This window comes from Sinohyriopsis cumingii, chromosome 19 (assembly GCF_028554795.1).
Source record: "Sinohyriopsis cumingii isolate HCF-2022 chromosome 19, ASM2855479v2, whole genome shotgun sequence".
NCBI lineage: Eukaryota > Metazoa > Mollusca > Bivalvia > Unionida > Unionidae > Sinohyriopsis > Sinohyriopsis cumingii.
This window is the reverse complement of record NC_142979.1, coordinates 53,082,037-53,097,701: the sequence shown is the minus strand read 5'-3', so window position 1 is coordinate 53,097,701 and position 15,665 is coordinate 53,082,037. Positions and strand designations below refer to the sequence as shown.

General features: G+C 37.3%; 1 protein-coding gene across 1 annotated transcript in view; it reads right to left on the bottom strand.

Annotated features, from left to right (window-relative positions):
* The window catches only part of LOC149775711 (ribosomal protein S6 kinase-related protein-like), a 77,708-nt gene that overhangs the window by 16,710 nt on the left and 45,333 nt on the right, over positions 1-15,665 (bottom strand). The window contains exons 10-11 of the mRNA XM_089942941.1: positions 15,417-15,505; positions 11,834-11,944 (exon numbers count right to left, since the gene is read on the bottom strand). Of these exons, the coding sequence (XP_089799067.1) occupies positions 11,834-11,944; positions 15,417-15,505 (200 nt within the window). The remainder of the gene's footprint in view (positions 1-11,833; positions 11,945-15,416; positions 15,506-15,665) is intronic.

Here is a 15,665-nt window from a genome sequence, read left to right as displayed (position 1 = left end):
CTGACTATATTCCTATAAATTGGCATTTAAAGCCATTTCAATATACAGAATACAAATTCTAACTTTACTTTGCTGACCTGCATTATGTTGCTACATGGAAACCACATAATGAGGATAAATTATTTTGTTTCCTTTCAAACCTTTAATTCTAAAGAATTCTAGAGCAATATATGTGCATGTTATACAAAGTAAGCATTTCCTATCACAGTATGAAAAAAAAAAACCAATAACTGCAAAGTATTAGAATCTTATCTTGTAACGAAAATTTTAACCCTGAATTTGTGTGTGCCAATAAAATCTCAAACAAGATTTTTCAAGCAACCAAAACTCCTTAAGACGATTTGGTTAAAAATTCCATTATTCAAAGACATTTACAAAAGGGTTGATTTAAATTTTGACAAAAGACCTTCAAAAGTATATATTGTTGTATAAACAAGGGCTGAAATTTCTGTAAAATCAACTTGTCTTTTTGTACTTCAATAAACCAGTCCCCAAACCTGTATTGATACATGGGCTCTTATCATTTCTTAATATATAATAAAAGGGACGACAATTTCCCATTTCTCCTGCGGTCCATTTAAGATCTGAAACCAATGCTTCAAGCTACAAGTCACTGTGTAATAATTTCGCACCGAAGATCAGCTCAGAGATTCGACATTTTTCTAATCCGCTTTTCCTCCGAATATTCCAACCCCATTTTTCATATATGGACATTTAGGATGAAGTGTAAGTTCATAGCAATTACATATAAAAAATTTGGAATCTGCTGCCACCGTAAGATAGCTTACCAGCGGCTATGCTTTAACACCACCATGTGATGCTAGACTGGTTTTCATAATTTCCATAAAAATTAATAAAGTACGGATATTGAGCTGTGAAACAAAAAGTCTACTAGATGAAACTTATCCAATGAGCGTTTGGATTGTCTCAACAAATATATTTATGGCAAGCACCTAAATGATTCATACTGCAACCTCCTAATATTCTGGTTAGGACTCGATAAATTTAACTCACGATCAGTTCAGTTACAATTAAATAATTGTTTCTGGTGTCAAGTTGTGGAGAAAAATTCACTGGTTTTTCCCTACTTTCATTAATATTTGCAAAATTCAAGGACTTTTCACGGACTGGAAAAAGTTATCTTTTTCCCACACTTTTTCCCGATTTCCCAGTAGCGTGGGAACTCTGAATATAGCTGTTCAATCCACAAAGGTGTAGACAGGGTGATCAGAACCATGGCTAGTGGTAGGCCATTTAACTCTAGTGATCCTGTCCACTGATTACTCTGAGAAGACTTTTTTCTCAGGCTTTGCTTGATATGAGCCATGCATACAGGTTGAGCAACCCTGGATTCAGTTTTTAAAAAAGCTTGCATTTATGGTTTGAGCATGCAAGGCAATGGCAAGATTTTCATTGGATTTTCTGCCTCTACATTCAGAAGGCAGTTGATCCATGACTTTCCCCACTTTTGTGGAGCAGTTAGGATCAGGTGGCACTTCAATTCCATCCCTTATTACAAGATATGTGGATCAAAGAGATTGGTAGGAAGGTAACACATCATGAAACTGTTTCAGTCCATGAAAAGGGGATCAATGTCACAGGCTTCTGGACCTAGTATGGGAGTGCCAGAGATCAGGACCTTGGCATTCTATACTGTTACCTTTGTCTATGTGAGGTTGACTCCAGCTGGTACAGGTTCAGCTGAAGAAAGAGGTGATTGGAGCATTTTGCATGAATTGCCTGATTCTGCCCTGAAAGCAAGCCTGCTTGGGCAATGAGTCTACCCGGGATGTTTTGGTGGTGGATTTCAGACAATGACACCACATGTGACAATCCCAAACCTGGTGGCCGTGGTCCAGGATTTAGTACCCTCTTGCCTGCTGAATTATCTGATAGAACAAAAATGTCCAGCCATACAATACATCATGCCATAGGTGCAAGTTATCCTGCCATAGGTACAATGTATCCTGCCATAGGTGCAAGGCATTCCTGGTGGCTTTCAACTCCAGAAGGCTGATATGCAATGAGATCTCCCAACAAAGCCATGCCCCACTCACTTTTAACACATTTCAACTTTCACTTTGACTGTCCCGGAAACCCAAACACATCAAAACTCCTAGATTCCATTAATATTTTCAACCTCAAACAGTCAGTTAACCAACCCACCCATAAACATGGTCACATTTTAGACTGGATTCTTCAAAGACCTACGGTCCTCCCTCGTATCCCATGAACTTGCATCAGATCACCTCTGCATTATATACCATCTTGACGTATCAGTCCCTAACCCTCCACCTTTATCTGCTACTAAGAAAAACCTCCCTATGATAAATAGAAACAAACTAATGCATGACATCCAAGCAAACCTAACAACTTGCTTACCTCCTACAGCAGAACAACTCGATAACTGCCTACGTTCATTGCTCGACAAACATGCCCCAGCTACCAAGTGTTCTCCATGGTATAGCAGTGTTAGGGACCAGCTTTGCACTGCTAAAAGAGACCGCCGTAAAGCTGAGAGGCTTTGGCTTTCCACCAGACTCACTATTCATAAGCAAATCTATGAAGTCGCTAAGAAGAATGTCACAAATATAGTCCATGCAGCGAAATCATCCCACTACACTGCTAAGATCATGGAATGTTCCAGCTGCAAAGAGCTCTTCGAGATTACTAACAAGCTAATGTCAAGGAACAAATGTACACCACTTCCAACTACCTTCTCTCCAGTCGACCTTCCAGACATGTTTGCAAATTTCTTCCATGACAAAGTACAAACCATCAGAGATAAGCTTGACACCACAATTTCAATTGACTCGTTGTCACCATGCAGTTGGGATACAGAATTTGGGCAGCAACCTTTAGCAGCATTTTAACCTGTCTCTATGGATTTCGTATGCACAATCCTGATGAAGAGTGCACCAAAGTCATGTGAACTGATCCAATTCCAACATCACTGATGCTTGAGTGCTTAGATCCAGTATTGTCTTCACTAACTAATGTTATTAATACCTCTCTCTCATAAGGGGAATTCCCATCATTTTTTAAAACTGCCATTGTAAAGCCTCTGCTGAAGAAACCAACATTAGACCATAACGATTTAAAGAACTACCGCCCAGTTTCTTATCTCCCGTTCATATCAAAAATCTTAGAAAAGGTTGTTTTATCCCAGCTTGTATCTCATCTGAATTAAAAGTCCTTTTAGCAATGTACAATCTGCATATCGCCCTTGCCACAGTACTGCAACTACTCTTCTAAAAGTAGTTAATGACATTCTCTCTGCTTTGAATAGCAGAAAGATTACAGTCCTAACCCTCCTTGATTTGTCTGCAGCATTTGACACAACAGACCATGATATATTTCTTCACCGTCTCCAGCATGTATTTGGCATTCATGATACAGCCTTTCTGTGGTTCAAGTCCTACTTGGTCAACAGGACACAAATTGTGTCTGCAAATGGAATACACTCCAGCCCAGTTGACTCTATGTTGTGGTGTTCCACAGGGGTCTGTTTTTGGACCTGTTCTCTTCATTCTATACACTCAGCTACTCTCAAGTGTCATAGATCATCATCCAGTGTCTCACCAATTGTACACTGACGACACCCAAATATACAAATCTAGCCACCCAACTGAAGTTGATGCTACCATTCAAGGGGTAGGTGCATTTCTGATGTGAAATCATGGATGACATGTAACAACCTGCAGATGAATGATGATAAAACTGGGGCCATTCTGATCACAACACAAAAACTTTCTCATTCACATCCTTTACCTCAAACAATAAATATCAGCAACACTAACATTAAATTCACACAATCAGTACGAAACATAGGTTCTACTCTGGACAGTACTCTCACATTGCACCAACATGTCATTAACATATGCAAGGCTGCATGTCTTGAGCTAAGACGCATCAGCTCCATTCGCAAATATATTTCAGTTGATGCCACTAAAACACTTGTGTGTTCATTAGTACTTTCAAGACTGGACTATTGTAACTCAATTCTGTCTGGTTCATCTCAATATCTACTCCAGAAACGTCAAAAAACAGCTGCTCGGATCATACTTAGAGAAACCATGATCAGAGCACACCTCCCTGCTGCTCTGTACCCTACACTGGCTATCCATTCGATCTAGAATCAAACACAAAATTTGTTCTCTGTGCTACGTTTCACTGACGGACTCCTGTCCAACATACCTATCCGACCTTACCCATGTGTACACACCAGCAAGATACTTACGCACCTCTTCTGACAATCGTATACTCATTATTCCCACTATGAAAACAAAGTCATATGGACAGCATTCTTTTGCATACCAGGGTCCAGCAATGTGGAATGAATTGCCCACTGAACTTCGACACAAAGACACAGTAATCATATTCAAGAGTGCTCTCAAAACTCACTTATTTTGACTGCAAGAACAAACTTAAAGACCTAATAATCTTTCCTACCTTAAATATTTTCAGCATGTTTTTAATGTTTTTTAATTTTATGGTGTTTTTGTAATCATATCATCATATGTTTTTTATCTTAAAGGGTTGTCTAATGTTGTAAAGCGCTTAGAGCTTCTAAAGATTAGGTGCTGTACAAAGTCCTCATTATTATTATTAACCCCTGGAGGTTTTTGTCATTTTCGCCTGAAATTCAAGTAGGAAACAAATTTTGAATGCTATTTCTGAATACATCCTAATACATCAACTTCCAGGTGATTTTCAAACAACCTAATGCCTAGTTGTGTTAGAAACATTGTTTTTTCATTGGCTATTTGGCTCATGCATGAGCAAAAGGGTAAAAGTTGGAGTTCTTTTTTTTAAATTCCAAATACCCATCTTATCCTACTGTTTGCAAAGTTTCATCTGTCTGTTTGCAGTTCATACCAGTCTGCCTTTGATCTGAGACCAAAAAATCTAAAATCCGAACACAAAATCGCATTCCGACCACGGGCAAATTTTGGGTTGAAACAAAATCAGGTAAAAAAAATGTGGTTTTTCCATGTATTTTGTAGTGCAGCTAGAACTTCAGATTAATTGTTATCATTATAGAGCTACATCTGTCTACTTTTCTATAATACCACCCACTTTAGTGTATCATGCATGACCATGACGCTACAGAGCTCGGCAGTGGGCTACTACCTCCTGCCACGTTAACTCGTCGGCAGGGGTTAATGTGTTAAGAAGGAGGTCTGGAGTTGGGTGCACCAACCTAATAATCTGGCATCTGTACAAATTGTTATTTCTGGTGGCTGGTCTCACTGTGGAATGCCAGTCATAAGCCAAGTGAAGTCCTCACATTTACTAGGATAGGACTTCATGACATCCAAAACTGACTGATTGATCCAGTGGGCAGACCTCCGACTGACGCTGTTAAAGGTGGATAATTTAAAATGATCTCAGAAATAAATAGGCTAGGACAATGAGGTCTGCTGCAGCAATGAGAAAGCATAGGTGAAGCAGTAATGTTTGGGCTGAGATCTGACTCTCAGTGAATAGGAGTCATCATTCTGATGAGGCTCAGTGCATATGCTTGAGAAAGAGTCATCAAATTTAAAAGGATACTAAATTCCATTCCAAACTGAATGATGTGATGAGATGGAGTGAGATCAAATTAGTCCCTATTGACAACGAAATCAAGATTTAGTAAAAGTGTTATGAGGAATTTCATGTTTGATGCAGAGTGGTGTTTTTCCAGGTATATGAAGGTCATGTACATGATACTATCTACAATGCTTATTAAGACACATGAGATCATGTTCAGGCAACTCCTGGAACCTATAAAGAAACCATTGGGAATAACTGAGATGATTCATGTACGGGAACACTGAACTACACGACTTGATGATCAAGACTGTCAGTGAAATCCTCCTCCTAAAATGCAATGAAAATCGATTTATGTTACTTCTTTATGAAAAGTGGGGAATATACAAACTGACTGAGCTGACTGAGATCCATTACAGACTGAATGGTGACATTAGACTTCAATCACCCTTTCAGAGAGAAGAGGAATGATTTCTCACACAGCATTTTGGCACTCATGGGTCTCTTTGAATGTCTGTAGCAAATGAGGTTCTTGCCAATGGAAGAGTGGAGTTGAATGTAATTTGAAGTCATTCTATAATAGTCTGATAGGACCATTGATTGTCATTGCAGTGTTCCCATTATACAATGAAATGCTTAAGTCTTCTCCTAACCAGGATGTCTGATAATGGCAGCATGAGCAGGTTATCATTTCCTTTTAGATGGCTATTGGGAAGAGGGATCTGTATGAAACCATTGTCTTTCTGGAGTAGGTTGTCTGCAGGCTCTTAGTTCTTGGCAAGCAATGGGCATGGAAAAGGGTTCTCTACTGTCATAGCTTAAAAGGTCCTCCCTGTTCCTCTGTTCTCTCCTGGGAAAGACGTCTGGGGTCTCTAATGCTAAGTCTGTTAGAGATTTGCCTCTCTGCCAACCTGTCTTGTGACTACCTCGATCTGGAAGTCGAAGAGAAGATTTTACTAGAGTGGCTGCAATCTGAGAATTGCCTTATGATGGCCTTTAGAAGGACATCCCATTCCATTGGCTGTATGTTCATGAAGGTTATTATATTCTTGGAGGGTGCTGATTACATAAGAACTTGTGTTATTCAGGACACTGATTTATGGATATTTTTCCAGTAGGGTTCTCCCTTGGAAGATTGAAGCTTTGATTGGACTGCTAAAAAATGGCTACAATCACTAATTTAAGCATGGAACCAATCATCATGTTCTTCCATATCTGTTGCTGTGTGTTTAAAAAAGATTTGCACACTGAAATGGATTTCTTCATTGCCAGTTCTGCAAAGTCACTGTCAATGACTGGAACCTTTGTCTTAAAGACTGTCAGATGTTATTTTCAAGTCAATCCACTTTACTATGAAATTCTGGCTGCATCACCAGGGGTGATGGTCATGTTTGTGCTGTGTAAGAGGCATACAGAAAGGACACAAGGTGATTTGCTTCTTTAAATACAAACTTTCTGCCTTCTGGAATTACATCAAGACAGAGCTGTCAGCAATACTAACAGCATTAGAGTCTATAATTATTCATTTCTTTGCTCACTCAATTCTCCTAAGAGTGCTGTTTGACCGAAAAAGTTTGTGTTACTATAATCTATTCACTAAGCACAAATATATCGCACATGGTCCAAATTGTATCTCATACAAAAGATACCAGTTGGGTGATTGTTTACTGCCAGTTTAAACTGCTTTTGACTCACCATACATGCTTTTGCCCATTGCACATGGCACCTGTAATTAATGAGAACAAAACAAAGACATTTACAGGTGAAACTCAGTCAAACAATGCCTAAGCTACCTGTGTAGATGAAAACACCAACTGTTTGTTCAGAACACTATATTCTGAACTATATGTGTGTTTGTGTGTGTGTGTGTGTGTGTATGTGTGTGTGTGTGTGTGTGTGTGTGTGTGTGTATGTGTGTGATTTAGATCTTTAACATAGCTTTAGCAATTTTCCAGTCATATCACTACCATGTCTGCAGTGTGACAGCTAAAATGATGTCTAGCAATGGGGCATCATGCCGCAGACATGTAGCATGATGTCCCACCCAGTTACATTATTCTGACACCAGGCCGACCAGTCCTAACACTAACCTCTTAATGCTGAGCACCAAGCGAGGCAGGTGTTAGTACCAATTTTAGAAATCTATGGTATGAATCAGCTGGGGTTTGAACCCACAACCTCCCACATCCGGGGCAGATGCTCTAACCACTAGGCCACCGGAGTGGTCTCTGAACTATATAAAGTAAATTATAAATACATAATGATAAATAACAAGTACTCACAACCCCAGGGTAGGCAGTTAAGATGGCACCAAATAAATCATTGTAAGATGAAGTTAACAAAAGAGGTTATGAATTATTCATCTTGAATAAAATACAGCAAGCAAAAGGTAGAAAACACATTAAGTATAGTTCCCGACAGAAAGAAACCTTTTCTCCAACACTGGAATGGCATGGCAAGAAGTGGAATGTGTAAGGTCCTCGTGCACACCAGCATGAACAAGCACAATATCCAAGACTATAGGGTGTGTGCCCATTCCTATATCCACAGGGAGACTACTCTTGTTTGACTCGCTTTCTAGGCAAGCATAAAATAATATAGCACCACTGTTGCTAACCACGCCAAAGACAATTTAACATCTTACCTAGTTTTGGATTGGGGCTGAATTTGCAAAGGCGCTGAAAGTATTCCAAACATACATTGATCAGGTTACATATTTAGATAAGAACTAAGAAATTATTTTTAAAATTTAACCACTTTATTTCAAAGTCATTTTTGGTTCAAAGTGAAAAAATTTCAAAATTGGTTAAAAGGCACTGAAGTTGTAGAAATTTTATTTTTTAAATATTATACTGAAAAACTTGTCTTGAGTGACCTCTGCTGATCAGCCACATGTTATATATGACCACAATCATAATGCATGAATCAATTTTATTATTTAAATTCATTGTTATAACAAACCACCTGCAGAATGCAACAATCTACCATAATTTTGTGGCAAAATATACATTTTTTAGCACATACCATTTTTTATGAGTCTTAGGTATGACTTGGCCAGAGTTCGAACATGCAACCTTACACAAAATATACATTTTGACACTGCTGTGAAAGACCATATTAATCTGATAGGAGGATCTTCAGGCAGAGTGCAGAATGATATAAAGAATGCTGCAAAGAATGAAATTACTACAAAAACTAATGAAAAAACACAGTTACTGAATCCTTTGTAACCATGACCATTTAAAAAGCAAAAACTTTTAAGCAAAAAAAAATATTACAATAAATGAAGGTTGCTACTGGTTTCCAACATTCTACAGGTCATGCAAAACCTTTCATTTGTTATAGGCTGTAAACCAGACGAAAGGTCACTGAAGAGAATATTAATTTGAGTTAAATAACTTTCCTTGCAAATATTTACCCAATCATTATACCTTAGAAGAACTACTACTACCTTGCAAAACCAGCCGTCTCAGATACAACTTTTAACCAAATGAAGCTAAAAGTTATCTGCCCACCTAGGAGGCAGTTGGGCAGAGTGATCTCCCTTTGATAAAGGGATTAACAGCAAAGCCCATGAATATCTCAGTTACTACTTCTGCTTGTGCTGAGAAGCACACTTTCACCCAGTTACATTATCCTGACACCAGGCCGATTAATACTAACACTAACCTCTTCATACTGAGCATCTAGCGAGACAGCACATACTGTTTCTTATGAGTCTTAGGTATGACTTGGCTGGGGTTCGAACAAGCAGCCTCACACATCTGGGGTGGACACTCTAACCACTAGGCCACTGAGTGGTTAATATCAGTGCTGATACAAGCTGATGGAATTATCACTTCATAAAGAAAGTATACTCCATCTATATTTCCAACTTGTCTTTCTATGTGGACAATATTCTGCCTTTACAATATTAGCCACACGTCATCTTTACATGTTTAATTGTACTTAGGTACTTGCACATGTAGCCAATGCAACTTTAGAAAAGTCTGGACTGTACTTTTAATCATGTTAATATGCAAGTCCTTGAGACCTACAGAAAACTCTTATCATACATATATTCCACAATGACTGGCTACATACAGATGAGTTTTCTCTGTTAACACATTTGGCATCTGGACACCATGCTTTATTGCATTTACCTGTATGGGTTGTCCTTGAACCTCTCAAGGTAGTATGGTTAATTATTTCGGTTTTCAGCTGGATGCTTCATTGCTTTATTATATTCGTTTACTATTTTCCAGGTAAAGATATATGGCATAGCTCTGCACTGTTCTTCTGTTCAATAGTAAGACAGGTCCAGAACAACATTTTATACATTCTGCTGCAATTGTCTTACAAATTAGACCATGGGCAAAGAATAGAAATGCATGAATAAGGATACAGACACTATAAGCCTACATGCTGACATGACCTTAGTGTAGGAAGTCTTGATGGATAAGGGAGATAAATCAACAATGGGCTCTCCAGTTACAAAATGCAGGAAATTTACAGAGTGTAGTAGCCATGGGCTCTGTATGGGTCATGGAGATGCACTGCTTTCCACTGCCACCTTCCATAAGGTTCACTATAAGGCCAAGCTATGATCATAACCGTTTGGACTTATAGGCCTAATGACCATGCTCAAACATGCAGGGGGACTTATGCCCATTGGGCTGCCTAAAATTAACAAACATTGGCCCATTGAGTCACACTTGAGTGGGCAATCTTCTCAAAAGGTCTCCCATGCTGGACAGTTGGTGACAGCTGTATGGTTGGTGATGGGTGGATTGCCAGTAACATCGCAGTTGTATAAGGAAGTGGATTCAACTATCTAATATGAACCCCATGCATCCTGAATTACAGGCCTGAAGGCCATGCTCAGACATATGGGGGGACTTATGCCCATTCGGCTGCCTAAAATTGGAATTATTCCCCAATGAATTGGTATTTCCAACAATGAACTGTAGATTGTCTTCCTTGACTTATTCCATATTTCCTTCCCGTCAATGCAGAATGGACTATGGCTTTGAACATGCATTTCATGCAATTAGTAAACATTTCTATTGAAATGACATAAGAGAACAAAGGATAGAGTAGCAAATGAGTATGTGAGTGACTAACTAATATGGTAGCCCAGACTTCCTTGGAACACATATTACAGATGCTGTATATTGCTAACGTATAGTATAAACAAAACAAGTCATAGTAGACTTTCATGCTCTGAAGTTGCATAAATAGCATTTAAATGACATTCTGCTGAAACGACACAAGAAGAGAAAGCAAAGCATGAAGTTCAACAAGTTAATAACTCACTAATATAAATATATTCCCATTAATAATGAATGAAACAAAAAAGTCAGAGTCACATTAGAAACTTATAGACTATGCTTTGAACTTATGCATTTCAAGTATTTAGTTGACCTTTACACTGAAACTAAACAAGGGAAAAACAAAGCATAAATTAGCAATGCAGCAATGTTAAAACTTGCTAAAAACCAACTCTGTTACAAATGAAGCAAGCATAAAAAGTCAAAGTCATGCTAACTCTTAATGGCCTTGCAGAGGTCAACGATAGCATGGTGTGATGTTGTCTTAAAGGGCAAAGTCCCTAAAGGTGACAAAATCACTCAAATTTTGCATAAATTGTAAAAGGAATGTATACAATCTGCAGCAGAATGATTAATTGGCATAATAAATCTAAAAGGAATGTTGGATGAATCAGTTAATAATCCTAAATACTAGTGACACCTGGTGGTGCCAAGGGGAAGTAATGGGCAAGAGTTGTCGCCTTTTGTCTACTGAAATAAATTTGAAAAAGATGATTTTCATCTTTAAGTAGGGTGGGATTGACAAGGTAGCTGGTTAATATTCCTAGCATAATGTGATTGGGGAATATATTCAAAGGAGAAACTTTTACATAAAAAGTTGATCCTGACTGATATTGTGATCACTATGTATAGTCCTTTTTAATTACTAATTATATAGCTTTAAAAAAAAGATGCAGGTCAAACAAGCATACAAACATGTAAACAGAAATAAAATTGAAATAGAAAAAAATGGAAACAGAATCAGATGGGCTGAAGATAAAATGGAAAACAACAACAGATCTAAGTCAAGTAATAGGTATACTAACATGGATTAGGGAACTACAGTATGGTCTCAGTCAATAAATGCATCAAGCAATCACTTATAATACTGTAGTGGGTAGATATTTTTTTCAAATTGGCGTTGGAAGCCTTGTTGGTAATTATCCACAGTCATGCTAGTTCAAGTACCCCCCTTTAATATTTTACTGATAATGTTCTCATCTCATTACCTTATTTACAATATCTTGCATTTTGTCAGAGACAAATGAAGGACAAAGGTAGTCACATTCCAGCACTTTCTGAGCCATCTCCACATGGTCTTTAGCACCATCCACTGGATACTGGAATACAAATTAGGAGTTCTGATAAAAGCTAGCTTGTTTAAGAGAGTGTGCACATTTCATGCCTTTCAATCTGTCAAGCATGCCCATGAGTGTCTGCACAATGACAAGTTTAGAGTTTTACTCAAATCCTTATGACATGTGATAGGCATGGGTAAAAAGGGCAATGATCTGATTTGTGAGGAGTGTACAGCTCTGCAGGACTTCTGTGTACCATATGTACTCACTTATGAAGTCAGATTGAACTGCAGATATCTAAGACACAGATCCGGCATCGCAAAATGCTCTGGCACATCTGGGTCTATGTAACCTGTACAAAAACATAGACCTTGATCTGCCAGGGTATTATGCAACAGAAAATCAAGGTCACTGTTGTTTGCAGTTGGGCTAAATTTATAAGTATATACGGTATATGGTCTGTTTTTCTGTTGGAGTAAGGTACAAGTCAGTTACATTTGGATTCTTGAGCCCTCTAAATTGCCATAGTGCAACTAAGAAAAAAACTCCCACCCTTTATTATAAACATTTCAAACAATGAAATCTTACTTCAACAAATGTTCCATAAATGTTTAAATTCATCTGCAGTTTAATTCTAGATATTTCATTACCACTTGTCTATGTGGTGGGAGGGTTTTCTCTTTTAAATTGTATTTTCTTTCTGTCACTAACATTTTGCTCCCTGAAATTCATATCATTTTAATGCAATTATAGTTGTCAGAGACATTATGTCACCCAATTCCAGAAGAATATAAACTTATATCTGAAAATCTTAATTGTCAGCAATTTAGTTTTACATGAAAAATGTGCATGTACTTTTCCACTAAGTGTGTTTGTGTGTGTGTGTGATTTGGATTTTTCACGTAGCTTTAACAATTTTTCTGTCATATCGCTATGATATCTGCAGTGTGGCAGTTTATAGTGATGTCTAGCACTGGGGCATCATGTTGCAGACATGTTTTATGATGTCCCACCCAGTCACATTATCCTGACACTAGGCTGACCAGTCCTAACACTAACCTCTTAATGCTGAGTGCCAAGTGAGGCAGCTGTAAGTACCATTTCTGTAAGTCTTTGGTATGACTCAGCCGAGGATCGTTTCCACTAAGTCCATTTTTTAAAAATCCTTTCAAAACTAAGTTTCTTCCTCTTGTGATATTTCTGTATCAGGCTTATTTTTTCTTACATTTTTAAAATAATTCTTACACAGTATTACATATAATGTAATCATAATTACATTCAATGAAATTTGCATATATGTATTGTTTTGTGTTACCTTTATCTTTTATGTTATGAAGCTTTTACAGAACTGTAACATTTTGACTTTTATATTTTATCTTCTTGCATTTCATGTTTACATTTATTTGAAATAGTTGTTTCTAAAGTCCATGTCCAGTTTCTTTTAATTGTACCTTTAGTCACACCATACAGCCACTTTGTGCTGGGGTGCCATGAAACATAGATATATCATTCTGAATCTAATGACATATAAGCAGATAAGATACTAAATTTGCTAATCTTTAGCTTGTGGAAATGTTGTGATTTATATGTTTGTCTCAGAAATATTACACCAATAATCAATGAAGCTCCTAAGACCCATAGCTATTCAAACTGTGTCGTATCATGTTAACCTACATGGCTTAAACAAGTATGTTTTATCAGTTAAAACAAAAATATCTATGAAATAAAAACTTTGTATGCAAAAATATTGTCTTAGTAAATGATGTATCTCAGCAAATATTTACCTGATTATTTTCCACATGTGTATATATATATATATATATATATATATATATATATATATATATATATATATATATATATCAAATAGATTAAGGGAAGTAACTCTTAAAGATTAACTCCCAATGCCCCCACTAGGTCGCTACCTATATACTAGATGTTTACCTTTTTAAGCTTAAGTGAAGCATACAACAGGGTGCTCACATTTGCTGGAATGGGTGGGAGGAATTCATAGTTAAGTGATCATATAAGTATGTTCAGAGAAACATAATTTACTAAAATAATGTCCGTTCTTCATCAAATTCATTAGCCAATCATATCAAATATGGAAAATAGGTAAGAGGACCAAAGCTTGATCCTACACCTGGCTATCACCATATGTTTAAGAGTTTATGTGTGAATCCTGAGAAAGTTATAAGGTCATGTCTGGGGGCGGAGGTTGTGATGTCATGAATGGGGTGTGGTCAATATCTGGGCAGCTACTAAAAACCAGACAAGATTCAGCTCTCTCCTGTATTAGGCCATGTCATGTAACAGAAATTGCAAAAGTTGACTAGGTATGTCAGTCAACTGACTCCACTATGTCGAATTGAGACATGACTTTCAAAGTCCAGACTCATGAAAACAGTATGCTGATCTAATAACCCACTTTAGCCAAATAGACAGATGGTGTCTTGCTTTCCTACCTTAACCTTTAGGACCTCTGATGCCTGCTGCAGACGACTTTCACTGTGTGCCTCAGAAAGCATCTGAGTGTACATACTGGGAAGAGAGAGGGCAAATAGATTTTTTGTATTGCCTATAGATGGTAACCTGTTCATAGACATAAAGCCACGTTGCATCATTGGTATGACTGAGATAACAAAATATAATTGCATGTAGTTTGGATCTCCAGAAAGTGTATGCAGGTAATACACTTTGCAAGCTGAATCTAGTGCTATCTGGAAGCAACTCTTTTATGATAACTATTTCATTGGTGGGAATGGCGATTCTAGTTTGCTTGACGAGAAAAAATCTACAGCATTCAGTGATCATTCTTAGGATTTAGGAAGCAATTCACTACAAGAAAAGCATGTAAAGCGCAGCAAAAATAAATTTATGAACTCCTGGTTAATGGAGATGTACTTTATGAAGCTAGCCATGAAAGGAGGGGGGCATTTAATTCCTGAATGCATGAAATCGACCATTGCATTATACGTCACTTATCTTACATTGCAGAGTACGATCATAGGGTTTTAGTATTAAAATGTCATTAACAAAAGTTCCGTACAAACCTATTATTTAGAAAATAATATAATAATATAGATTTGTTTAACACCTGATGTTTCTATTAAAAAAAAGATAGACTGTAGGTGTCAGGAAAGTAGATATTTTACATTGATAATGCATTTATTTCAGGTGACAACAGTGACATCTATGCATTAACGGTGATGCGGGATGCAAAAAGACCATCCATGGAAGTAGTGCAAAACAGTCATGTAATGATTTATTTTGTAATATTATGGCTGTATTGCTTGTTGTCAATAAAGTAATAACTATCCCATCTTTTTCAATTTTCATTACCTATTATATTAATAGACTTGGAAAAATATTCACTACTTGTTCTAGCAACATTTTTTGAAAATTGGTGACAAAATATTGAGGTTGGAGATTTTTTGGGCGACAACTTTTTAAAAGCCAGGACCATCCTTGTAATCGACCTGAATTATTTCTTATACCTGAATTGAACCCTTACCTTGCCAACTAGCATTGCATACATCAGTATCCCTAGTGACCACCAGTCTGCAGTATGACCATATGGGTATACAGCTAGTATTTCTGGGGCTGAAATAAATGTTGAAATCATTTCAATCATAAAAAGTTTACAAACAATTTTGCTGCATGTAAAAGAGGTTTTAAATATTTTGTACATTTAGGAAATTCTGACGTATCTGAAATGCTGCTTTTCATTTTAAGTTTTTCTCTAACAACAAAATCTAATACA